The following is a 26,830-nucleotide window of genomic DNA, read 5'->3' as shown; positions in this document are numbered from 1 at the left end:
ACAATAATGATGTATCATCAGCGAATAATACGACCTCGTGACGGGTTTCAATAAACTTTGGTAAATCATTGATATACACAAGAAATAAGAAGGGACCCAATATGGAACCCTGAGGAACACCCATATTAAGTAAGACACCGGAAGATCTCTTTCCTTTAACCTCTACCTTTTGGATTCTTCCGGATAAATAAAATTTAATAAGTTCTAATGAAACGCCCCTAATACCATAATGGTGTAATTTCCTCAACAATGTATTATGCTCAACACAATCAAAAGCTTTAGATAAGTCGCAGAATACCCCAAGGGCATTATGCGATTCCTCCCAAGCCTGAAAAATATTTTTAATAAGATCTACACCTGCATCAATAGTCGAACGGCCTCTAGTGAATCCATATTGTTTGTTATGAAGCAGGTTATTGGAATAGAAATGGTTCAAAAGCTGTTCCAAAATAATTTTTTCAAAAATTTTACTCAATGTTGGTAGTACTGAAATGGGTCTAAAGTTAGTGGGGTCAAAAGTACTACCAGATTTAAACAGAGGTATTATTTTACTATATTTCATTAGATCAGGAAACACACCACTATCAATACAGTCATTAAATATTGTAGCAAGGTAAGGTGCGATTATATCAATAATGGATTTTATAACCTTAATTGATATTCCCCATAAATCACCAGTTTTTTTTAATATTAATGAGCTTGAAATTATCAATTATGTCCTTTATAGCAATATTTGTGAACTTAAAGTTAACACTGCATTTATCAACATGATCTTGCAGTAATGATTCGGCGACGGTAGGAGATGAAATTAAAGATTTTGTAGTAGAAGCTGGGATATCAGCAAAGTAGCGCTCAAAAGCACTGGCCACTTCTTGATGAGAAGTTATTATTTTATCATTGATTTTCAAAATTGATTCAGCATTGCTGTTTCTGACATTCCCAGTCTCCCTATTAATGATATTCCAAGTCATTTTAATTTTGTCAGGTGCATTTTTTATAAGATTGCCTAAGTGCAATGACTTGGCCAATGTACAGACTTTTTTAAACAGCTTGGAATATTTACAGACATACTCATGAAATGACTTATTATGATTATATGATTTTTCATGATAAAGGTCATATAATCTCTGCCTACTTTTGTGAATTCCAACAGTCGCCCATTCATTGAATGATCTTTTATTATGTAAGATCAGAGTTTTAGAAGTAAAGATGGCACTAAATTCATCATTAATGCAATTAAATAAATCCATGTAGTGAACATTAGGATCTTCACTATAACAAACATTCGCAATTTTTGCCAAAACTTTACCTCTAAACTTCTCCATACGTCTAATATTAATAGGAACAAACTGTAGGTTTCTTGAACTATTAACATCTGTAACAGATTTAATTTTAAAAGATATGAATTGTCCACTGTGGTCTGAACTTAAATGATTAATAATATATTTATGCAAAGGTTTTACGTTTGTGAAAATATTATCTATACAGGTTGCCGATGTGCTAGTTTTTCTTGTGGGCTCTGAAAATAAATTGCTAAGGTTATATGATTTTAACAATGTTCTGAATCTAATAGTAGCATTTGTATTTTCTAATAAATTTATATTAAAATCACCACAGATAAAAATATGTTTATTAGAAACAGAAAGCTTTAATAAAACATGTTCCAATATATTTTCAAAAGAATCATATAACGAATTCGGGGGCCTGTACACACTTACAACAATGAATCGCTCAAGCTCTACACATGCCATTTCAATAATCCGTTCCACAGAGAGGCTCACAATGTCTCTACGTTCCTTACATTTATAATTTTTATTAACAATGATAAGAGAGCCTCCTCGTATAGCATTCTCTCTGCAGAAGGAACTCATAACCTGGTGATTTTTAAAATTACAATTTAATTCATATTTTTTAAGCCAATGTTCAGTTACACATAGAAAGTTGACTTTATTGTAATCTAGAAACAAATCAATTTCAAGTTCTTTACCCATCAAACCTTGTAAGTTCTGATGCACCAGGTTGATTACAGTTGTTTTCAAAGAAACAGTATTTGTTGATGGGCTGTGTCCAAATAAATCATATTTAATGCAAGAGGTAAACTCTGTTGTCTTAATATTTAATTTAAATTACTTGGAACGGATTCCAAATTAATAGATGTCATATTTTTTTCCTGCTCAAAAGAAGCAGTAGGTTGATTAGCCAAATTCATGGCTAGATAAATGTGTAAAAAATAATGTAGCGAGTTTGCTACTTGTCTAAAATTGTAGCTACCTAAATAGTATTTGTTAGGTTTTGTCATACTAATACATTTATTTTTTATCATGCAATTAATGTCAATAGTGTAAAATATATTTTGTGACTTGCATGGTGTCATGACATAATAATTATTTACATTTGAAATTGTTTGCATAAAATCATTAATACTATGTCTCATTTTGTTTTCCGCTGGCATACTCTGAATAAATGGAAATGCAAACATGATGATCTTTTTCACCTGTAGTGTTAATAATTGATTTATTTGATATTTTATATCTCTTATATCTGCATTTCCCCTTCTCCCAATCATTATAATTATTGTTGTGTTTGGGCAATGAGTCACATTTAAAATTCTATTAAGGATGTGGGTACATGAAGCCCCTGGCATACAATAATTTATGACAGATTGTCCCGAACACAGATCATTAAGCGCTACACCCATATTTTTCCCTAGTTCATCACTGAATATTTTAATAATGTTTGTTGTAAGCAAAGGTTTAATTATATTGTTTACAACGGGCTTACAGGTAGAAATAGAATATTGATTTTGACTATTGGAATGGTCTGGTAGTGGAGAACCTGATATAGAGCAGTGGCATTTGCAATTAGCATATTGTAATGTCAAAGATTCAAATCGCTCTTTATTATTATTACATAAATCAAGCAGATTATCCATCACCGATATATGTTCACATATGTCCTTTTGGGCATATTCATAATTTTTAGTAACACTGTCCAAATCTGTTTTCAATGAATTTATTTGTGAGGTTAACTTTTCTATTTCTAACTCATGATTGTGATGAACATATTGTAATTTTTCAAGTGAAATAATTAGTTTTGTACGCAGTGCATTTCGTTCTTTGCATATAGTCTTTATATAATTAATAGATTTTCTAGATTTCAATAGTTGCTGCGTTTTATTTATAAACTTATTTAATTTAGTGTATCTCTTATCATTTTTCTTACTAAGAATTAATCGAGAGGAATGTGTACAATCGGAGTCACCACCAGTCAAATCTATTGTAGGTATGTCACACTCAGAGGTGGTGATCACTGTTCCCGAAGCTGGTTCACTCTCGATCAGTTCCGAGTACAGGCTCTGTGTTTTTTGGGCTTTTAGATTTGTTATCTCTAACTGTAAATTAGAGATACAATCATGTGCCTGAGAAAGTTTGACTTTCAGTTCAGCTGAGAGTTGGAGCGACTCAACATACTCACCGCTGCACTGATCGAAGCCGTCTACAACATTTTGTAATTTCTTGTTAGTCTCAAGAGCTTCATTGTATTCAATGGAGAGCTGAGACAACTGTCCTTTCAACATAGTATTTTTCTTAATTACCTGGAGTGTTTCGACTTCGTTGTCTTCTCTCTCTTTTAACAGTTGTTGACACTGTTCCCGTGATGTTTTCAGTTGTTGAAGAGCCACTTGAAGTTGGTCATCAACTTGACGAGCTTTGGTACCTCTGGTCATCATTTTGGATTTGCAGAAATTGATAGTACCCACGTAAAAATAAAAAATAAAAATTTTTACAATTATGCAGTAAAATGCACTAATTAAATGTTTTACGTAACAATAAACTTATATTATCACTTAGGTATATGTTTTATACAATTATAAGTACAATAAAGAACTTATAACTATTTAATTTAAATAATAATTGGGAGAGCACAATAATATTGACAAGTAGCGGTCAGTGTTGCCAGCCGAAAAAAAAAATTAGTAGTATTCCTTAAAATTTTATTTACCGCGTTATCACATCAGTTACGGAACGATTGAATGTTAATTATTAGATGTCACTGTCAATCTGTCTTATTATGACGATTGACAGTTGTTTAAATAAATATCTTTCGGTTTTAATGAATGTTGTGAAAGAAAGTTTTGTGTGTTATAAAGAATTATTGAAATAATAATTAAACCTGAAGAAAGGGCATTAAATGTTGTTTCCTGTTGTTTTTTCAGAGAAATGCGATTTCGCCTTTCTTTATTGAACACCATAAATACTATTATAGGTGTACTTAAAATAGGGAATGTATTAAATTTGTTTTTTTTTTATTTATTTCGTTAGTGGGTGGACGACCTCACAGCCCACCTAGTGTTAAGTAGTTACTGGAGCCCATAGACATCTACAACGTAAATGCCACCGCCCACCTTGGGAAATAAGTTCTAAGGTCTCAGTATAGTCAAAGAAACTATATCTGTCGATTTATGTGGGTAGTTCATCTTCTTCTTGTTTACACTAGGGCACAATTGACTATAAATAAATACTCTTTTGTTATATAAAAAAAAAAAATTATAAAAAAGTAAGCATTAAAAAAAAGCATTGAATATCTACAACATGCAGCTTACCATAGAACTAAACAAATTAAGAAACTTTGTTAAATGTTTTTTTTTGATATAGCATCGCATTATTCGTAATATTAACTTCGCAAATTATGTAATGGCTACCTTTTTATGTAAGAATAAAGCAAATATAAATTTTATTCAAAAATACATGAGTTATGTTAAACTTTGCTCCTATAGAAATAATGTACATTTTTCCTTGACATTAGTCATACGTCGAAACGAAATTAGCGTGAAGAGTTAGTGATACATTATATCGGTTTGAGTGATATATATCTTTTAGATTACTCACTCAGGAGCTACACATCTTTAGATGTAACAAAATTACGTTCCAGTAAAACGATAGTGAATTTACTGAGACTTTGTGGGTTTTTTTTTTGTTAAACCCGAATGGCCTCCTCCGGCGACTGTTATTATATTTTCCCAATACTTATGCACATTCAATGAACTGACAAAACAAAACAATCCGCACAACTTCGTTCCCTCGCGTTCCCGCCAAAAATTACTAGAGGAGGGAGGGTGGGTACATTTAAATTTTTTCATGTGATAATTTTTTTTTTTAATGTAATTAAGGACAAGGATTCAGGAGTGGAGTCGAAGACGGAAGACGTTCATCAGAACAACGACCAGCCGGAGTTCAACCTGGACGAGTTCCTCAAGTTTGACACGATTCCTGATGTACTCACGGTAACCGGTCATTTAAATACATTATACTCCGTTCGCTTCTATCGTTGTGACATCATTGAGTTAGTACCCTGGGCCCCTAGGATTGTCGTTGTCCATGTCCATCGGACCCCTGGACATCACAACGTGAATGCCGACACTCATATTGAGACGTGAGGTCTGATGCCTCGATCGTATTGTAAAGCCTGTGACCCAATTCATTTTAAAATAGGAATACATTACAATACGGCGCATTATAATTGCAGTTTCTTAATATAATACTTGGACAACTGCTGTCTATTCGCCGGTGAATCCCCTGGAATCTCTTTTACAAAACCCACGAGAAGGGGGGGGGATGATATTTTAGCGAAGTAATAATTAAAAACAATGTTAAATCTGGATCCTAAGTCTGTATATTTATGTAAATTTAATTCGAATCATTTGTGCGTTTTAGAACGGCGGAAGCGAAACCGAAGGCGGAAGTCGTTTTAGTCAATGGTTCAGACGGGAGAGTCCGACAAACGACAAGCATTACGAGAGACTGCTCCACAATATTGTCGATGGTAATATCTTTTTTTTTTCTATCTATTTCTAAGGACAAGTGGATTAGTGAAAAGCGTATCATTTCCCTGCTGACACTGTATGTGGGGTTTTCTATTGAGGTTTGGGCCAGTGAAACGGTTGATGACTTCATACAAACTTGATTTTTTATTTCGTCTTAATCGTCTTAATCTATGTAACTAAAATATAAACGTCTTACGTCTCTAGAGATACACCCCGCCTGTTTGCCGCCGCGTCCGGTAACTACCATCCTCACGTTTAAGAAATAAAACGAAGTGTTCCGCATTCATTCGCCGTTTTTCTTACTTTCTAACACGACACCTCCTCTCTTTCTCACTCAGTCATGCTCCAACGACATCTCCTGTCTCTCTCACTCAGTCATGCTCCAACGACATCTCCTTTCTCTCTCACTCAGTCATGCTCCAACGACATCTCCTTTCTCTCTCACTCAGTCATGCTCCAACCACATCTCCTGTCTCTCTCACTCAGTCATGCTTAAACCACATCTCCTGTCTCTCTCACTCAGTCATGCTCCATATCTGACATTCATCCATACCGTTCCGTTCCGTTCCTGCATGTATTTGAACGTGAGCTCTCCCTACTAGTTAAGGCTACGCTGATATAGCCTCTCAAGGCTATCAGCTTAGGTAGGAAAAAAAAATCACAAGACGTCCTACCACCAGTAGATTGTACTGTGTTATAAACTTGTAGTCTTAGATCGTAGTTATAGTGGAGCGGGGTTGGTCGCGTTGCAGAGCTGGAGAGTCCGCCGCCGCGCGAGGCCGTGTTCGCGCCCATCGCGCCCGCCGCCCCGCCCCGCGCGCCCCCCTCGCTGCTCGACCTGCTGCTGCGCGCCAACGACGCCCGCCCAGGTACCTTCTCAACTTACTACTAATAACAAAAAACGGCGCGCGTGCATTACTAGTGGTAGGACCTCTTGTGAGTCCGCACGGGTAGGTACCACCACTCTGCCTATTTCTGCCGTGAAGCAGTAATGCGTTTCGGTTTGAAGGGTGGGGCAGCCGTTGTAACTATACTGAGACCTTAGAACTTATATCTCAAGGTGGGTGGCGCATTTACGTTGTACATGTCTATGGGCTCCAGTAACCACTTAACACCAAGTGGGCTGTAAGCTCGTCCACCCATCTAAGTAATAAAAAAAAAGAAATGGCGCAGGATAATCCAGGAGGAAGTGATTAGAGGAAGCCACAACCCTCAGCATTGAGGATTATCGACGCGAGGAGAATATATGTGATATGTAAATATGTTTCAGAGGCGACATCGATTGGCGGCAAGGTGCATAGTCTCGAAGAGTTGGAGGCTCGACTTCGGCCGCAGCCGGTACAGCATCACAACGTTCCCGACCACGATCTCACTGCATTTAAACGACTCGTGAGTTTCGTATAACGTATTTTAATTTTGCCTAAATACGAGGTAACTATAAATATTTTGGTATAAAAATCAAGAGCAAATATCAAATTATATTAAATTAAGGTATAAAAAAATTTTCAATTTAATATCGACATTTGATAGTAGGTAGTCTTTTGCATTAGCATTTCAAACACGATCGACGATGTTTATAAGTAAAACCTTAGAAAGCATATTTATGTTACTTTCTAAAGTTGCATTCGTTGGCTTAAACCGTATTGATGTAATTTTGGCTTTGCAATTGTCCGACTTGTAATATACGATGTGTCGACGTTTGTTCCAGCTGGCGCAGGTGTCGGGCGGACACGCGGTGGCAGCCGGCGACCCTCCGCGTCATCAACCCATGACCTTACTGCAGGTATACCACACGCACCCGCTCGCACACGCACTCGTACGCACGCACTCGCACGCACACACTCACACAAACTGTAATACGCACTCACACGCACACATTCACTTACACAAACTGAAATATCCACTCACACGCACACACTGACTTACTCAAACAAATACGCACTCACGCGCACACACTCATTTCCACAAACTGAAATACGCACTCACATGCACACACTTACACAAACTTACACACTCAAAATTAAGGACGCACACGTGCACGCACCCACACGCGCTCATACGCACGCACTCGAAAGTGCGCATTCACACCCAATACTATATTATATTAATTGTGATTTTTTTATTATCAAAATACTATAACCTAGGTACTGTTAGGCGTTTTTGTATCGAACTTTTTCTCTTTAACTTAATTATAGGTACTGAAGAGAATATAATGAATAATTGAACAATATTGCTTACTTATATTAGTTTCTCTGAATTTTAGATTTGTAACTCTTCAGAACTGAATTGTTAATGTGATCACGAAATAAAAAAAAATGTATTTAAAACAGATGCTGAATAAAAGCATGGAGCAGCAACAGCAGCAACAACAACAACAGCAACAGCAACAACAACAGAAGGCTCAGCAACAACAACAACAACAACCGCATATACCTCAAGAGCTCCTATACAAGCTCTTACAAGTCCAACAGGTATTTAGTTTTAACTGTTAATTTTAAAGCTTTTTTTTTTGTGATGATTCCATCATTATCGAACCAAAATTCCGCGTTGCAACAAAACTCAACTAATTCGTTTCAAAATTTTAATATTATTTCATTTCAGCTGACCAATACTGACGAGCATCCCGCCCATACCATGGTGAGTAATAATCAATAATTATGTTTTATAATAAATATGTACTTTAGAAGTAATGTATAAGCAGATGGTAACGTAAGAGGAGGGGTGTCCTAAAAATACTAATGGATTGCGTGAAAGACGATATCTATATGCGAGAGAGGGCTCTGAGCGCAGAGGTGACGTACGGATAGGCTTCAATGGAAAAAGAGGACATGCTGCGCCCATTCCGCGTCGTGGATGGGATAAAGGACAAGAAGAAGAAAAGTTTGGAAGTATGTAATTGATAATACTTGGGGATGTTAAGTGGACTATTAATACTAAAAAGCGGCCACACTTCGTTATCATTACTGATATATTTAGATATTATATAAAAAAAATAATTTGCTGTTTCTTATCTCATTTCATACATTACATATCGTCTTTCACGCAATCCATCCATTTCTTAGGTCTGCCTCTTCCTCTTCTTCGTCCGGGTTCCTGTGATTAAACTGTTGTTGATGGTTGTGATGTTTGTTAACAGCGACCGCAGCAGCCGCCGGACCTGCCGGCCCACGGAGCCGTCATCACGCCCTCGGACCGCGAGCTGCTACAGAGGCCCGAAGCTCAGGCGATCGTGCACGGTCAGTACCGGAACCTCGTCGAGCAACGAGCTTGGTGTTCTCACGAACCGTAGACGTCATTAAAACAACTCTTACGGTTTTTGAAGTGAAACTTCTTTAGAATCGTTGTCATTTCGAACTCGATGAAACGAAAAAATAAGTCCATAGAGACACAAACACAAATGTATAGGATTCAACCGGCGAGAGAATTAGATAGAACACATTAGACATTCTCAGTGTAGTGTTTTTTTTAATTTAGCATTTTTTTATTTTTTTGGCAAAAGGTACATTGATTAAACAGCCTCAAACCTCAAGACACTGCGTGAAATGAAACGTAAAAGTCTAGAAATATTATTTAGAGAAAAATAAACGGTAGTTGTCACCATAATATATGAATGTCTCGGAATTCGAAAGGTTCACAAATTTTTAAAATCAAACAGCCGTAGTAGAAAATGTTAATAATATAAATATAATAACCTCGTATCGAGATTGGAACTGTACCCGATAATGGAGACATTATGGTTATTAAATAGAGGTTGACAACCTTTGTTTGATGTTTACTCGGACGGAGATGCTTGAAACTTATAAATGATTGCAGATGAAGAGTACAAGTTTAGGAGGATCATAAAATATCCTTAAGGGTTGTAATATCTAATAACTTTATCCTCAACCCCTTAATAATTGAAGACTTGAGTGGACGAAGGGGATATGATATTATGTATTTGTTAACTTTGAGAAAATGAGCAACAAACTTTTGTTACTTGTAATTTTTCTTAGTACAAAACTCCTTCATCAAATTCAATTTCTAAAAATAGCCTTTAAACACGAAGTTTTATAGTCTAATATGGTTTATAGGCACATAACACCTTCTAAAACTCAAAAATCTGTACTTAACCCCTTCATCCACTCAGGTCTTCAATTACACTCTAAATAGCATAAAAAATCTAATCTACAAACAAAAATACATACCTGCTCCGCGGTAGAAACAGGCAGAACAGTGGTATCTGTCTGTATTGAAATTACGCCCTACTTACTACTAGCTTGAAGGAAACACTAATATTTAATTGTTATAGGCTTAAAAGCTGGCGAGATCACGGTCCAGCACCTGATGCAGCAGCTCAGCAACCCGGGCCTGCAGAGCAGACACCGCGAGATACTTCTCACCATCCTACGTTTGCATCACCAAAAAAGACAGGTACCGGAGTACACTGCACTGTAATTTGCTTGCTGTATATACACCAGATCATGGTATGGTGCTCCTATAAAACCAGCTTGACATAAATTAGGGCTTTATTAGATTGGCATGAAATAAATAACACTAATAAACTCTAGTGGTGTAGTAACAAACTACTTTCCACTGTTAGAAATTCGTATAATTTTACTGAGGTTTAAAATTTGCATATTTTCTGGTGGTAGGAGCTCTTATGAGCCCGCACGGGTAGGTACCACCACCCTGCCTATTTCTGCCGTAAAGCCGTAATGCGTTTCGGTTTGAAGATTAGGGCAGCCGTTGTAACTATACTGAGTCTTTAGAACTTATATCTTGAAGGTGGGCGGCGCATTTACGTTGTCTATGGGCTCCAGTAACCACCTAACACCAGGTGGGCTGTGAGCTCGTCCACCCATCTAAGCAATAAAAAAAATGGTTGTAGTAATGTTTTCAATGTTGATTTTGTTGGTCGCGCAGATGAGTTCCCCCCTCCCGTGCGGCGCGCACCTCGCCCCCCCGCCGCACCAGCCGCTGCGCCTGTCGCCCCTGCCGCACCAAGGTACGCAGTCGCCGGTGGAACTGGCAACACTAGACGTCTGTGATGATGATGACGCACAGTGGCGGATTTACCCTAAGGCCCGGTAAGGCCTAGGGCGGCCAGATTTAGGGGCAGCCCCGATCGTGTCAAAAAACTTATATGGCGGGCGGACTGCACTGCATGGTGCAATCTATGCCGCATCCTTAAAAACTCTTCTGTTTTTTAAACTAAAAATTTTTCCTAAATTTTTTAATCTATTTAGATAAAAGTTGGCAATAAAGTAAATTAATTATGTAGTCTATATGGGGTATCTGAGAAAGGGGTGGCTGATGGCTTGGGGCCTAGGGCGGCCGAGACTGCAAATCCGCCACTGATGACGCAAGCCTGTTCGTGACGTCAGCGAAAATTAGCAAAAAATATAACAAGCTTTGGACTGTGAGAACATCAGAAACGGATGTGACGTGCGACCTGGAACAGAGCGCTATTGTTTTATTTTTAAGTCTGATGAGCGTACGGTCGCAGTAATCACTGTTGCTCGTAGACAACAACAATGCGAGAACATGTTCAGAATTCAAACGTTAACGAATTTCGATCGGACTGAGTCGATGACGAAACAGTTAGTACAAATTCGATCTTCAAGCGTCGGTAATTAGAGTCGAATTTCGATCGGACTGAGCGCGAACACTAATATGCATTGTGTAAATTTCCTCCCGATGGACGCAGCGTTCTGTGTGTCCCCAATAATGGCGACCAGTCCGAACACGCTGACGGTACATCACACAGGTACAATATTTGTAGAGCTATATTTTAATTATCGATGAGTAGTACTAAATTAGTTTGAAAATGTTTGAAACGAAAAATTGCGATTTGAAACTATATCGAACGAAAAAATGGAATCAATTTGTTTTGATATGGATTTTTGCTTTAATTCATTTTACACAAGGATTTTGGGTAATAGCTTACGAAAAAAAAAGTGCGTGCGAACAAAGTACACATGTCAGAAGTCACACACAAGTCACATTATTTATAGATTTAACTCACTGTTTACACACTGTATATAACTGAGACTAATGATAATATAGATAAATAAAAAAGATCTGCGTTTACTGTAGTACAAGACGTTATGTGCTAGAATTGCCATTTAAAGTTCTAATATTTCACTATTGAACGAAACATCCAATTAATAGCGTGTATTTTTTCTCGATCTCCATTTCTCTTTCTAGTATGGTAGCGTTGAACATTTAACACAACCTTGTTGGAAGTCGCATTAGAAGTTTCACTTCAAAATTACCCTCATGCAAGAAGTTCCACTTCGCAACTCGTACTAACTATTAACGAACTACGCAGCGAGCGGCCCCGCGCGCATCCCGTCCCCGCGCGAGCTGGCCGCGCACACGCAGTCCATCATGCACAGCGCGCTCATCAAAAAGAAGCTGGAGGAGCAGCGCGAGAACTACCGCCGCCGACACGAGATGCAGCAGCTCCAGCAGCAACAGCAGCAGCAGCACGTCAAGCAGTCGACGCCGATTTCCTTCACGCCGACATCCGTAAGCCTAACGATTTCTTAGTAATCTTCCAAATGTACTGGCGGTAAGACCTCTTGGGAGTCCGCACGGGTGGGTACCACCACCGCGCCTATTTCGGCCGTGAAGCAATAATGCGTTTCGGTTTGAAGGGTGAGGCAGCCGTTGTAGCTATACTGAGACCTTAGAACTTATATCTCAAGGTGGGTGGCGCACTTACGTTGTAGATGTCTATGGGCTCTAGTAGCTGCTTAACACCAGGTGGGCTGTGAGCTCGTCCACCCATCTAAGCAATTTAAAAAAAAGTACTAGGTTACTCCTATGCTTACCGTAGGCATTGGCTTGGCTCTGCCCCTGACATTGCTGAAGTCCATGGGCGACGGTAACTACTCACCATCAGGTGGGCTGTATGCTCGTGTTACAAGCACAAAGTACACGTGTACAAAGGCAATAACAAACACAAAATTCGACTATAGTTCATTGAAATTATAAGTTTGTACACTACTAGCCGTACTCGCCCGCTTCTCTGGGGGATTTAAAATTAACATTATTATTTATTATCATTATTATTAGGCAGTCCAACACTCCTATAAATATTAGCCTATCCATTAAGTACATGTATTCTCTACATGGATACCAAGTTTCAAGTCAATCGGATGCATAGTTCAGTAGTTATAACGGAACATCCACTGTAGATTTATATATTAGTATAGATTGATTATGATTCTATTGTCAAAGACTATTATATATGTTCACAGATTTCGCTAAAACTACAGTGTAGACAAATATTAATAAATACAAACAATATTTATATCTATCCTCAATTTGACCACAGACTATAAGCGATGAGAGAAGTTTTACAATAAACAAATAGTATACATGCGTGTGTGTGTCAAATACATTGTAGTGTGTGTAATAAAAAAAGAAAAAGATTTTTTATGCATAATTTAAAAAAAAATTAACATTCTGCACTCTTTCTCTATATTCCCTTATAAGTTCCGAATATGTACGCATATGTACACAGTAAATATTACAAAATATTTATATTACATATTTGATTTGAGTTTAATCATTTAAAGGTTTTTTTTTTCAAGGTGCTACGTAAGATGACAGCTGAGAAGGAATCCGACTCGCCGAGCCCTAAACAGTGGCAGTCCAACAAGATACCGCAGGGACGACCCATTGTCAAGGTATCCTACTTGTTTATGCACTCAGCGGCACAATAATTACTGCTCCGACTGCGGGCCGAGGGCTTGGGTTCGATTCCCACAACGGCAAACATTAGTGTGCTAAACAAGTTTGTTTGCTCTATATCTGGTTGTTTATTAGGCAATCAATATTTATTAAAAACCTATATAAGTACTACCGACTGCAGCGCCATCTGCCGGGATGATTTGTGAATCTAAACCATCCAGGGCGCCACCCAAACGCATACAAAAAAATCGCTCAAATCGTTTCAGCCATTTAGGAGGAATTCAGTGACATACACACGTACAGTAGAATTATATATATATAAAGATGATCTCAGTTTGGTGCCAGGTCATCCGCTGGGATAGTCAAAGATGAAAACTTAATACCAAAACTTTGTGTGTGCTATGTACTTCAAAATTTCAACCTCAATGTCTTCCGCGTATCGAGTGTAATAAAAACAACCGAACAAGCAATCGCTTAGTTTTGTATTCTTGTGAAAGTTTTGAATCAATTATTAATAATTTTCAGGGGAACCAAAGCGGCCCCGTTCCTATGAACTACAATCCTGTGTCGAACGATTACCAACACTATATGAACCAACAGCAGGTACGTTTCGAATTATCTACCCATGAATTTTTGATTTTTAATACCCTTTTATTAGCTTCAGACGTATGTATGTTTAATATGTTAGTATGTAACGGAATCTTTGAACATGATTTTGACCCCCTTCAAAACGTCGCATTAACTCGAAATTTGGTATAATTATTAAGGACCGATGACAATTCAATGCCTGTCCTGGTGAAACTGGAAAGGCCTCCGTGCCACCAGTAATCCTTCAATCATAAAAAAGACCATTCAATATTAAAAAAAAAAATTGAAAAAATATATTGAAAAATTGAAATTCAACTAAAAAATGAAAAATAAATAAAAAAAACTACAAAAATACGCTTTTATTAGAAAATCCAACAAAAAAATAGAAAATAAATTTGTAATGATTTTATTGTAAAAAAGCGTGGGGTGCTTTTCAGCATATTATCAAAATAACCCTTCTACTCATATCTGTTCATAAAATATTTATAACTGCTGATACCATGCACCCCATGCAGCACCCCTAGTTTTTTAAACTATCATTTATTATTAGTATGGTATACTAATTTAATTGAAATTGATAACAAATGCTCATAGACTATATCAATTACTAAGGTAAGTCTGGTCGATATGATAACAAAAAAGTGTATATAATAAGTTCATTTTATTGCAAATTTCAGAATGATCTATAGACAAATTTTGAATGTTATTATAGTGAATTACAAAATTCAGTTGTTAGAATGAGATACCTCAGACGTCGACTTCTTTAAAATTGTATTGAATGCAACAAACAGACAAAAAATACATTTTTATTACACCTCTGTAATTAGTTTAAGAATACTCTTTAATATACTCTTTTGTATACTTCTTTAAATACTCCTTTGCGATTATCAATTAGCAAATTCACAATTGAAACTCCCATATTACTTACACACACATCGGTGCGGTATCTGTATATGCAAAAACTGTTATGACAGACTTGTTATTGATTTAACATCTACATGTGTTCACAGCAAATGCCCGGCGGCGTCCGTCAGTTTCCCCTTCAGCAGCAAAGACAGCAAGGACCCAATACGGTGAGAACTCATCACCGTTAGGCCACAAGTCGTCGTGGCCTAACGGATAAGACGTCCGGTGCATTCGTGTTTAGCGATGCACCGGTGTTCGAATCCCGCTGGCGGGTACCAATTTTTGTAATGAAATACGTACTCAACAAATGTTCACGATTGATTTCCACGGTGAAGGAATAACATCGTGTAATAAAAATGAAACCCGCAAAATTATAATTTGCGTAATTACTGGCGGTAGGACCTCTTGTGAGTCCGCACGGGTAGGTACCACCACCCTGCCTATTTCTGCCGTGAAGCAGTAATGCGTTTCGGTTTGAAGGGTGGGGCAGCCGTTGTAACTATAATTGAGACCTTAGAACTTATATCTCAAGGTGGGTGGCGCATTTACGTTGTAGATGTCTATGGGCTCCAGTAACCACTTAACACCAGGTGGGCTGTGAGCTCGTCCACTCATCTAAGCAATAAAAAAAAAAAAAAAAAAAAAAAAATTACATTCGTTTGATCCTAGCATAGCGGGTAGCCATCATAGATCACGAGATTCCATCTTATTTAGTTTCATTTAATAAAATTTTATCCCAATTCATTAGTCTCGAATTAATCAACTTAATTTCATTTCGCTCCATATTATTTTTATGTTAAAATAGAATTTTTGAAGAAAAAATGAGACTGCCTTAAAGGTCTCGTTATCGGGCTATTAAAAAAGAAAATAAAAATAACTGGTATAAATTTACTGCTGGTAGGACGTCTTGTCTGTCCGCACGGGTAGGTACCACCACTCTGCCTGTTTTTGCCGTGAAACAGTAATGCGTTTCGGTTTGAAGGGTTGGGCAGCCGTTGTACTGTACTGAGACTTCAGAACTCATAACTCAAGGTGTGTGGCGGCATTTACGTTGTAGATGTCTATGGGCTCCGGTGACCACTTAACACCAGGTGGTCCGTGAGGTCGTCCAACCATCAAAGCAATAAAAAAGAAATAAATAAATCGATAGCTGGGACAACACATGTCACGTCATTGCGTATCATCGGTCACCGTCCTCGTCGAACCCGTCGCTTGCGACGAAGGGCTCGACGAGCGAACTAACCCATAGACACAGACCACTAGTTTCTCGCCGGATCTTCTCAGTGGGTCGCGTTCCCGATCCGGTGGTAGATTCTGCGAAGCACTGCTCTTGCTAGGGTCAGTGTTAGCAACTCTCCGGTTGAGCCCCGTGAGCTCACCTACAAACGTTAGGGCGAAGCTGAAATAGCCTCTCAAGGCTATCAGCATAGGTAGAAAAAAAAAGCATATCATGAATGGTTACTTCATTGTTACTGTTGGTTTAACTTGTACGTAATGTATACATACGTGCAACGAAATGGAATGTAGGAAAATCTTTATATTCAATTTCCAATTGATTGTTTTGTCATCACGATACTTTGTGATTGTATCTACTTTTTATGACTATACTATAATAAAAATGTTAAATTAAATTTAGTTGAATAGTATGATAATTTTGGTAAATAAACTAATGAATAATACTAATTGTATTTTCAGTATAATAACATTAATAACATGAACCGAGGTATGTCCGGTGGAACCACTCTGCATCAGCTGCTCGTTCAGTCGCACCAGCGAAGCATGAATGGTATGTATTATATTCACTACTTAACACTTTTTTTTTATTGCTTAGGTGAGCCCATAGACATTTACCACGCAAATGCGCCACCCACCTTGAGATATAAGTTCTAAGGTCCCAAATATAGTTACAACGGCTGCCCCACCCTTCAAACCGAAACGCATTACTGCTTCGCGGCAGAAATAGGCAGGGTGGTGGAGGTCCTACCACCAGTAATTACATTACAGTAGTATTAACATTGATAGAGTATCCGATTACTTGGCACACAGTTACTGTTGGTATTCCTTGCGTTTAGTGCGAGTTTTTTTACTTCTTAGTGTCTTCTCAGTGGGTCGCGTTTCCGATCCGGTGGTAGATTCTGCGAAGCACGGCTCTTGCTAGGGTTCGTGTTAGCAACGTCGTCAGGTTTGAGCCCCGTGAGCTCACCTACTAGTTAAGGTTACGCTGATATAGCCTCTCAGCTTAAGTAGGAAAAAAAAAGCAATATGCGATCGAGTAAATCAGTTTGAACATTGTTCGTGTATGTCCAGAGCTGGGTGGGGGCGGCGCGGCGGGCGGCGACAACCAGCTGGCGCGGTGGTTCTCCCCGGAGTTGCTGGCACGTGCCTCGGCCGGGAAGCTGCCCTCCGTGCACGTGCCCAACGCGCTCTCGCTGGAGGAGCTGGAGCGACACCACGCGCCAACCCCTCCCGCGCGCAACTGAACCCGCCCTGCAATACATCGAAACAACTGAACCACACCACACGGCTCTCCGTCGTAAACATCACTGCTCTGTATGCTCAGTGCGAGTTTTTTAACGTTCTCGATAGCGTAAAAGTTAACTCTAATTTGTATGCATTTGGAACAGCGCCCCTAGCGGCAAACGTAGGCAAACGTTGCAGCTTTGTAGCGTTTTTAACGCTCTCAATAGCGTAAAATTTAAATTTGTATGGAGTTGTAACGTTGGCCGCTAGAGGCGTTGTTTTAACAGCATACAAATTTGAGTTAACTTTTACGCTATCGAGAACGTTAAAAAAAAGTTTACTCTAATCTGTATGGGGTTGAAACGTTTACCTACGTTTGCCGCTAGAGGCGCTGTTTTAGCTGCATACAAATTTGAGTTAACTTTTACGCTATCGAGATCGTTAAAAAACGAACACTAAGCACACTAGTATTAGAATATAACAGCGGACTTAGGTTGCGACTAGATAATTGACGACCTTTTTTGTTGATCTCTAAAACGTTTAATACTGTATCGTAACAAAGCAAGATCGTTCACTTTTGAACACACAAAAATTGCCGAATATTGAAATGTTTATCGTATGTCAAAACAACAATGCGTTTAGTGTTTAATGTCATATAAGAAAATTGTGCTGCTGTATTCTATACGGGTGAGTTCACAGAATCGAATTGTTTCTCAATCCAACAACGTTTACTAATTTTTACACTACGATTATTATTATTATTTTTCGACTATCAAAAGTAAACGGCTACGGAAGAAATACCGCCTTTTTAGTATAACAAACTTTGAGAAGCTACGGAAAGATTGGAAAGACTAAAAATGAACAGAAAGACATGTGATGTGTGTCGTCTCGCATTACGATAAAACTATGGACGATTACGAAGATTGACGACCGTAGCATTACAGTTGATTCGGTTCAATTTGATATTGTAAATGCCATTAATTGAATTGAATACAGCCTTAGGTCTCATTCGCACTAGAGTTTTTTTTAGCGCTCGTTAAAAAATCGTTCAAATAGAACATTCATTTCCTAGTGTATGTTCATATGTCAGCGCTTTTTTATCCCGCAGTATTGCATTTTGAGCGCCAAGCGTTGTGCGTTACGGATTACACGTCACATCGAGAAAGTTATAAAAGCGCCAACGCCGAGTTTTAACGCGACGTTTTTAAAACGCCCGTGCGAATGAGGGCTTATTAATGGTGAAACATAGGAAGCGTAAATAATAATGGCTGTGATTGACCAATGGGCGGCCACTCGGATTAGTCTATTCGTGCTACGTCATTAACGAATTTAAGGGGTCCTTTGTCAGCGTGAACAGTCTAGAAGTGATGACGTCACGGAACGTTCTCCCTCCCACTGTTATCGTCGAGAATAGGGATGTTGAAATTATCGAAATTTTTGCTCAATTTAAAGACTTAACGTTTTGTTGTTGTTCACCTATCGATTTTTCTTGTACGCTTTCAAAAGCTCCCGCCGAACGCTAAAAGCTAAGAATTAACGTCCCTGACAAGAAATGTTTTTAAATTGAGTAATGTATTATTTTTTTTTCGGAATTTGTAAACATCCCCGTGATTGAGAATAATGTTTTTCAAATGACGTAATGTGCATTTTGAGGTACGGGTGTCCGCTCGATAGTGTTCAGTGTGTTTAAAAGCTTGGAATTGTCGATGAAAATTTGAAAACACAATAAAAAAATTCAGACTAGTACAACGAGACTGATCGTACAATTAATTGTTTGTAATCATCGAAATACTATTTAAAAAAAATAATAATACATAAATATAAATTTAAGAAATGTACTTAAACTATAAAACTTGTTAAATGTTAAACATTATTAGATAGATTAAATGTACGTATTGATGTCTCGTCGGTCACGAATTGAGAACTTTTTGGCGGTTTTTTTTTCGAATCAAACTGTTTTTTTTTTTTAATTTAGCCTCTACTAAAAATTTTAATGAGCTATTCGGTTATATTGAATATATTTTTTATTAATCACATTGAATAAATATCAAGTATAAATATGAGAGTATGGCAACCCTAACTGGTTTTCCGGAAGCGGCATCGTTCGGAAACCGGTTACCATGGTTACCGCGTTACACACAAATCGCGTCCAAATTTAACCGTTTCCTTTTCTAGCTTTTAAACGAACTCACACTAGTACCGTCCCAAGCCAAAAAAAAAAATACATTAGCAATAACAGAGTCATTGACGTGACTGTCTTAAAATTGTAATGTCAAACGGAAATTTGTAACGTTCCGAGTCCGATATGAATGTGCTCGCATCACGAATAGTCAAATGAATAAATAGAAATTGTAATTTGGTGAAAAATGAGTGGTTCCTTAAATATTATATTGTAAAACCACCATTTGGTTGACTGTTGATTGAGGTTTTTGAGTGAATCGATATGTCGAAGAGAAAGATGAAGCAATAATTTAAAATAAATCTCAAGCGCGGTTCGTGTCTTATTTAATGTCGTGTTTTTTTTATCTGAATATTTAAAAAAAAACAATCCAGTCAAATGTAATTCAGTGGTATTTTTCTTTTCTTCTTTAAACATACAATAAAGTCGACGAATTTAAAAATGATTATGATAAATTAATAAACAAAACGAAATTTTCATAAAAATACCACTGAAAATATTCAGTTCATAGTCACTCACACCGATCCAAATATCGATACTGAACATCGATTTTATAAACAACCGAGAACGATTGTAATCGATTTATATATCGATATCGAAAAGAATGTTTAAATGTTTTGATAGTACAAATACAATCATTAATGTGTTCTCCGTTAGAAAAAAAAATATATATATATATAAATAATCGAATTGACAAACAAGAAAATAGGAGGAAAATTTGATAGCGTTTCCGCTCAATTCGAGCTTCCGTATTTAAGCTCCTACGAAACTAAATGTATATAGAGAGCTCAACAAAATTGTATGTATATTGAATCGATTAAACGTGGGCCTAGGGAATTTAAAAAAAAAAAAAATCGTCTATGCAATTGACTGACTGGCAGCCGACTGACGGGTGTTCAATAAAACTTTTTGGTGTATTCATTTCTAGCGCGTCTCGTATTCGGCTTTGAGGTGTGTTATTGTTCTAGGATAAACGTTATTATTTGTCGAATCTGTCGGCTGCCTCGTCCGGGGCGACCTGATTTTAGACCGGTATTTTTTTGTTTTGTTCTCTATGTAATCCCGGGAATTCGAAACGTCCGACTGTACACCGGGAAATATGTCCGGGTTTGTGTTTTTTCGTGAAATACGTTTAGTTTTCGACGGGTTTGAGTCCCTTCCTGTAAATATATCGGGTCGGTGAAATCTGTGTTTCGTCACCTGACTGCGGGATACTCGGTCGGTCGAGCTAATAACGTCTGAGATAAAATGCCGACTTTGGAGCTAATATAGTCTATGGTGTATAATTTTTTTTTTAAATATTGATCAAGGGAATAAGATTTTGATGCAAGCAATTGTTTTTCGAAGTTGACTGCTGAAAATTAGCGACGTGTTTTAACTGAGCGGTTAAAAATTTTAACGCAGACGAGAATCTTAGCTCCGACTTCGTCAAATATACGTTTTTGTATGTCCACGGTTGTGTTTCTAAGCATTTGTTACCGAGTCATTTGTCGGGAGGAGAAAGATTTATGTTGAATATATATATATAGAAAAAATAAAGATGAATATTATGTCCTTATACATTTGCGAGATGAGAGGCGACAGATAGCTACCGTTTCGCTTAGGGCGGCTCGTGTGACGCGCGTATCCGCCGCACAAGCGTAAGGTAAACTCAACTTAACTACCTACGTGCTTGTGTTCAAATTCTCGTGATATATTTTTTATGGATTTTTACGAAACGCTCATTTGGAATTAACGAAGCTGTGAACGTTAATTTTTTTCTCGTTTCGACCGGTCGGCGTGTTTCCGGGGGAGGAAGGGAGCGAGGTAGGTTGGGAGGGGGTGTTGTCAATTAGCTAAGCGCGGCTGGGCCACAGCGCCTACGCGAACGCCCCCCGTGTCTCGTCCCGCTAAATATCAAGCGATTTGTGTTATGTATTTAAAAAACGCGCACGCCTGTGAATTAGGACAGCGTTAGGCGTGCAATCGATAAGCGGCGAGCGTTTTGACGAGAGCCGCGCGTCGTCGGGCGGATATGTTTTTAACGTTTTGCGATACCGAGGTTTTGAAATGGATTTGAAAATACTCTTTTTAGAAATCATGAATTGATTGTGTTCTTTTGTTTGTTTGTCTTCTTTTTTTTTGTTTTTTTTTTTTTTTGTTCTTGGTTGATTTTCGCTACGAAGGACGACGCGAGCGGCGCATTAGATGCGAGCTGTTTCCAGGTACACTTGCGTAGTTCGAACGTTGTGGTTGTAATTTCAGTTCACTTGATCCCTGAATACGAACGAGCGGCTATCCGCGTTCGTTCGTTCGAAACACAAAAAGAATATGTCTCCTGTAAGCTTTAAATTATTGATTAAAAACAAATTTAAAGTTGTGTGCGTTGTGTTTTATTTGTTCGCGTCGATGACTTTGGTACCTAGCGCGGGCAGCGGATCGCGCGGCCTCGTCTGGGATCTATCAAGGTAAGAATCGCATATATCATTTAGTTAACGATTTTAGTTGTTTTCTACAGAAATGTCTTAAATCTCGCTCGGTTACGCTGGCATAGGCCTCTCAAGGCTAAGGTCTAAGCGTGGGAAGGAAAATAAAGTTGTTTTAAAAATTGGAAGACAAGTTAATGTTTTCAGTTTGAAGAGTTGAAACCGTGAATATCCTACCTTCTCTTTTGAATGTCGGGATTTTACAAAGACTAATTAATCATCGCCCAGCGATCCTAATACAAGCGTCATCACTGGTACCGTGAGATTCTTTTTTTTTCTGTTGCCATTGTAGGCAGACGACCATACGGCCCACCCGATGGTGAGTGGTTACCGTCGCCCATAGACTTCACCAATGCCAGGGGCAGAGCCAAGCCGCTTCATATTCAGTTTTGTATACTTCGTTTTTGTTCCACGGAATTATGGACCGTCGATCTACCGAGCAACTACTCCCGCTTGGGGGAAGATCTGCCCTTTGTCGTACACCTCCAAATATATCTAAACCCGTAAACAGGACTGATTAAAATTTTAGCCCGCTGAGTTTCTTGCCGGATCTTCTCAGTGGGTCGCGTTTCCACTCCGGTGGTGGATTTTTTATTTTTTTTGTTGCTTAGATGGGTGGACGAGCTCACAGCCCACCTGGTGTTAAGTGGTTACTGGAGCCCATAAGCATCTACAATGTAAATGCGCTACCCACCTTGAGGTATAAGTTCTAAGGTCTCAGTATAGTTACAACGGCTGCCCTACCCTTCAAACCGAAACGCATTACTGCTTCACGGTAGAAATAGGCAGGGCGGTGGTACCTACTCGCGCGGACTCACAAGAAGTCCTACCACCAGTAAGATTCTGCGAAGCACTGCTCTTGCTAGGGCCGTCGTTAGCAACACTCCCGGCTTGAGCCCCGTGAGCTCACCTACACGTCAAGGCGAAGCTGAGATAGCCTCTCAAGGCTATCAGCATAGGTAGGAAAAAAACGCATTAGTATCTTACTAACATAGTAAGTATTTATGCTTAGCAATATTAAGTTAGAGTAATATTAAAATTATACGTTACAATAGTAGCTTATTTGATTTGATTGCGATTTCAAAAAAAGTAATGAATTTCCTTATACCGCTGCATTTTAAATATTAAGAAGTGGACGAGATGATCCGAATACCGTGTGCTTAGTGATACGTTCTCGATAGCGTAAAAGTTTACTCGAATTTGTATAGGGTTGGAACGTTTTGCATACCAATTTGAGTAATTTTTTAAGATTAAAGGACTAAGCACACTGGACTGTTTTTATGAAAGACTGTGGGGTTCGTGTTATGTTGTTTTAAGTTTGCGGTAAGTCTTAACATCGAGCGGACTATGAGCTGATGTCTTATATCAAATCATGCCTTTGTTAGCGGTACCTACTATTGCAGAGAGTAAGGTTCTCTAAATTAGATAACAGTTCTCCGAAAACTAATATTCTTTTCTGATTACATATTAGTTTTGAATACTAAAATAAAATTGTAAGCATGTTAAAAAAATGTGAGTTTAAAATTGTCAGCAAATAAGTAGTATCCGAAAATTTGCAGCATAATTGTATAAGGAGCCGAAGAGAAATTATTTTGCTTATTTCCCTAATTTATCACGATTTTGTTGTTGTTGCATAGGTGGGTGGACGAGCTCATAGCCGACCTATTGCCGACCGGTATTAAGTAGCTAGTGGAGCCCATAGAGACATCTACAACGTAAACGTCGCCACCCATCTTGAGATATAAGTTTTAAGGTCTCAGTATGGTTAAACGGCTGCCCCACCTTTCAAACCGAAATGCATTACTGCTTCACGGCAAAAATAGGCAGGGCGATGGTACCTACCGGTGCGGATTGATAAGAGGTTCTACCACCACTAATTACGGAAACTATAAATTTTCGGGTTTGATGTTTATTACACGATGTTATTCCTTCACCGTAGAAATCAGTCGTGAGCATTTGTTGAGTACGTATTTCATGAGAAAAATTGGTACCCGCCTGAGATTCGAACACTGGTGCATCGCTCAACACGAATGCACCGGACGTCTTATCCTTTAGGCCACGACGATTCTAGTTTTAGTAACAGAAACAAAAACAGAATTCGAGTAATTTCAAATTACTGGCAGACTAGATTTAGATAGGAAAACGCTAAATTGTTGATAGCAAAGATTAAACTGTCCACCAACGAGATTCAACTAATAAATGTTTTATTTTTATCATAAACTAAAGAAACTCATTTGAAACGTTATATTTATATTCCTACCTATGCTGATAGGCTTGAGAGGCTATTGCAGCTTCGCCTTGACGTTTAGGTGAGCTCACGGGGCTCAAACCGGGAGTGTTGCTAACACTGGCCCTAGCAAGAGCAGTGCTTCGCTGAATCTACCACCGGATTGGAAACACGACCTATTGAGAAAATCCGGAGAGCACCTCAGTGGGCTGTCTGTGGGTTAATTTACTCATCGAGCCCTTCGACGCAAGTGTCGGGTTCGGCGAGGACACTGACCGGTGCTCTTGAAGTAGTTTTGAAACGTAAATCTACTATAGATTTTTATAGTTCAATATTAATATACCCAAGCCCATGTATGTATATGTGCCATAACAATGATTTCGTAAAACATTAACTTCTTTAAAACAAATTACATATCTACAAATCACAATTCTCTTATCTATGTAAATATTTGTTGTTTAAATATTACCGTCACCCAGCTAACGACTACTAGCCAGTTTTATTACTAGTACACTAGTGAATAGTATTGATTAAAGTGGGCAATGTTGGTCACAAACAGTATAATGTTAGTCGCTTATCTTATCACCAGTGTGCTTAGTGTTAGTTTTTAACGTTCTGGATAGCGTAAAAGTTAACTCAAATTTGTATGCAGTTGGCACAGTGCCCCTAGGGGTAAACGTAGGCAAACGTTCCAATTCCATACTAATTTGAGGTAACTTTTACGCTATCGAGAACGTTAAAAAACTCGCACTAAGCACGCAAAAATATGAACTGTATAATCTATAGAACACAGTACTGTAGTGACGCCGTGCGCCGTGGCGACTGGCGACTGGCATTTACAAGGCCGTAAGTGGCAAATGTAGCTCAAAACGAAAGGCAAATTAGGGTGAGGGGTGTGAGGTGAGGTAGGTGGGCGGGAGGCCCTCGATTACTCGGCGTAGCTCAATGCCGAAAGTTAACTGAGCATGCGCAGTGAAAACGATACTGATAATTTTTAAGCAACACATTTTATCGTTGTTAACCAACTAGTATTTACGTCTAAACAATCTGTCTGATAGCGCAGTTGACTATTGTATGGATATACATTCCGACATGAAACTAATTGTATTATTGGATCGAGAAAATGTTATTCGACTTTTAAAGAAAAAGTGGGCGAAGATAAAATTAAGATTTAAAAAAATCTATTACCGCAACCTTCGAGAGGTTTTCTCGAATAGCACAGAGAAGGCATACGAAAAAAAAGCATATTATTGAACGAACAAAACATCTGAAATTTATTTGAATATTGACTAAAAAGCGGATAATAACAGATATGTTTTATTAAAATTAAAGTTGATTAAACGTTAGGTAGATAATATAGCCGACGGAAAGAAGCAAAGAAATAAACCATGTATGTTTAATTAAACACCCCCGTAATTGAAAAAAGGCTTTTTTAATACTTAATTCAACAGACGAATTTACGGTCCCTCCACCTCGCTAAGGTAGACGTGTATGTAATGTCCGTTTTCTGTTGACACATGAGAAACTAAAAATAAATAAATTAATTTGCGTATTTGGGCGTGTTTTAAGAAAAACGGTCCTGCTTATTTCTGTCGCATAGGAATCATGATTTGAAGGGTGGAACAGCCGCTATTCAATACTACAGAAAGGCTTCAAGCTGGGCGACGGCATTCATATATCTAATCATTGCCGTGAACTCCGGTAACCCCAACAGCGGAACCATTAGCTCGTTCTCCCATGAATGCAATGAAAAACGACCCTTGAATCGTAAATACATTTTTTTTTCATTGCTAGGACGAACTCACAGCCCACTTGGTATTAAGTGGTTATTGGAGGCCATAGACATTTACAACGCATTACTGCTTCACGACAGAAATAGGCGGAGCGGTGTTATCTACCCGTGCGGACTCACAAGAGGTCCTACCACCAGTGAAAAGATAGATGGCTTCGCAACAGAAACGGCAGGATGCTGACATACGTCTTACTGCTCCGTGGCAGAAACATTCAGGACGGTGGTGACGTCAAAGCGAGCTCACAAGACGCCCAAACACCTCTCTCACCTCTGCGGACTCACAAGAGGTCCTACCACTAGTAAAACTATCCAACCAACCACTATCCAATATCTATGGTATATACGTTGTACCGTTACAATTGAAACTTAAATTTTGCCGGGAGGTTAGCAGCGAGCTTCGGTACTCGTTTAACTATAATTATTTTGTCCGTGCAGTTCATAAAAAATCGAAGCGGTGAAGCGAGTATTTCGCTCTCTCTTCCACTCACGAGCCTTATGGACGGGCATAGTGATGTGCATTATTGTTGTCGATAAGCGTTATCGATAGTATATTTAGTTTTGTCATTTTGTGGGTTATTGATAAAAATGAAAGAAAAAATTACTAATCGCCACAGCAAGTTAACGAGAACGGCAGAAATTAACACTTTGTAACTTTTCGGGATCTATTTTTATTTCAGTGAAAAATTTTAACACATTGTTGAAGTGCAAA

General features: G+C 38.4%; 1 protein-coding gene and 1 long non-coding RNA gene across 5 annotated transcripts in view; one reads left to right on the top strand and one right to left on the bottom strand.

Annotated features, from left to right (window-relative positions):
• The window catches only part of LOC101742550 (eukaryotic translation initiation factor 4E transporter), a 41,593-nt gene extending 19,597 nt beyond the window's left edge, over positions 1-21,996 (top strand). For 2 of the 3 annotated variants that reach the window (XM_062672939.1, XM_062672938.1), the window contains exons 10-26: positions 5,171-5,284; positions 5,715-5,823; positions 6,577-6,693; positions 7,095-7,213; positions 7,533-7,607; positions 8,155-8,295; positions 8,426-8,461; positions 8,961-9,060; positions 10,113-10,234; positions 10,727-10,808; positions 11,511-11,570; positions 12,135-12,334; positions 13,405-13,500; positions 14,030-14,107; positions 15,103-15,165; positions 16,694-16,784; positions 17,306-21,996. In XM_062672939.1, coding sequence (XP_062528923.1) covers positions 5,171-5,284; positions 5,715-5,823; positions 6,577-6,693; positions 7,095-7,213; positions 7,533-7,607; positions 8,155-8,295; positions 8,426-8,461; positions 8,961-9,060; positions 10,113-10,234; positions 10,727-10,808; positions 11,511-11,570; positions 12,135-12,334; positions 13,405-13,500; positions 14,030-14,107; positions 15,103-15,165; positions 16,694-16,784; positions 17,306-17,478 — 1,776 coding nt within the window. In that variant the 3' untranslated portion in view covers positions 17,479-21,996. The remainder of the gene's footprint in view (positions 1-5,170; positions 5,285-5,714; positions 5,824-6,576; positions 6,694-7,094; positions 7,214-7,532; positions 7,608-8,154; positions 8,296-8,425; positions 8,462-8,960; positions 9,061-10,112; positions 10,235-10,726; positions 10,809-11,510; positions 11,571-12,134; positions 12,335-13,404; positions 13,501-14,029; positions 14,108-15,102; positions 15,166-16,693; positions 16,785-17,305) is intronic. The other variant, XM_038016210.2, reaches the window with a different exon arrangement.
• LOC105842061 (uncharacterized) overlaps positions 1-26,830 on the bottom strand; it is a 38,657-nt gene that overhangs the window by 7,828 nt on the left and 3,999 nt on the right. The window contains exons 3-4 of one of the 2 annotated variants that reach the window (XR_009975165.1): positions 26,390-26,533; positions 22,797-22,905 (exon numbers count right to left, since the gene is read on the bottom strand). This is a non-coding gene — a long non-coding RNA (uncharacterized LOC105842061). Of the gene's footprint in view, positions 1-22,796; positions 22,906-25,392; positions 26,534-26,830 lie in introns of those variants that run through there. The other variant, XR_001139857.4, reaches the window with a different exon arrangement.

Source organism: Bombyx mori, chromosome 16 (assembly GCF_030269925.1).
Source record: "Bombyx mori chromosome 16, ASM3026992v2".
Taxonomy (NCBI): domain Eukaryota; kingdom Metazoa; phylum Arthropoda; class Insecta; order Lepidoptera; family Bombycidae; genus Bombyx; species Bombyx mori.
This window is presented reverse-complemented; position numbering and strand designations above follow the sequence as displayed.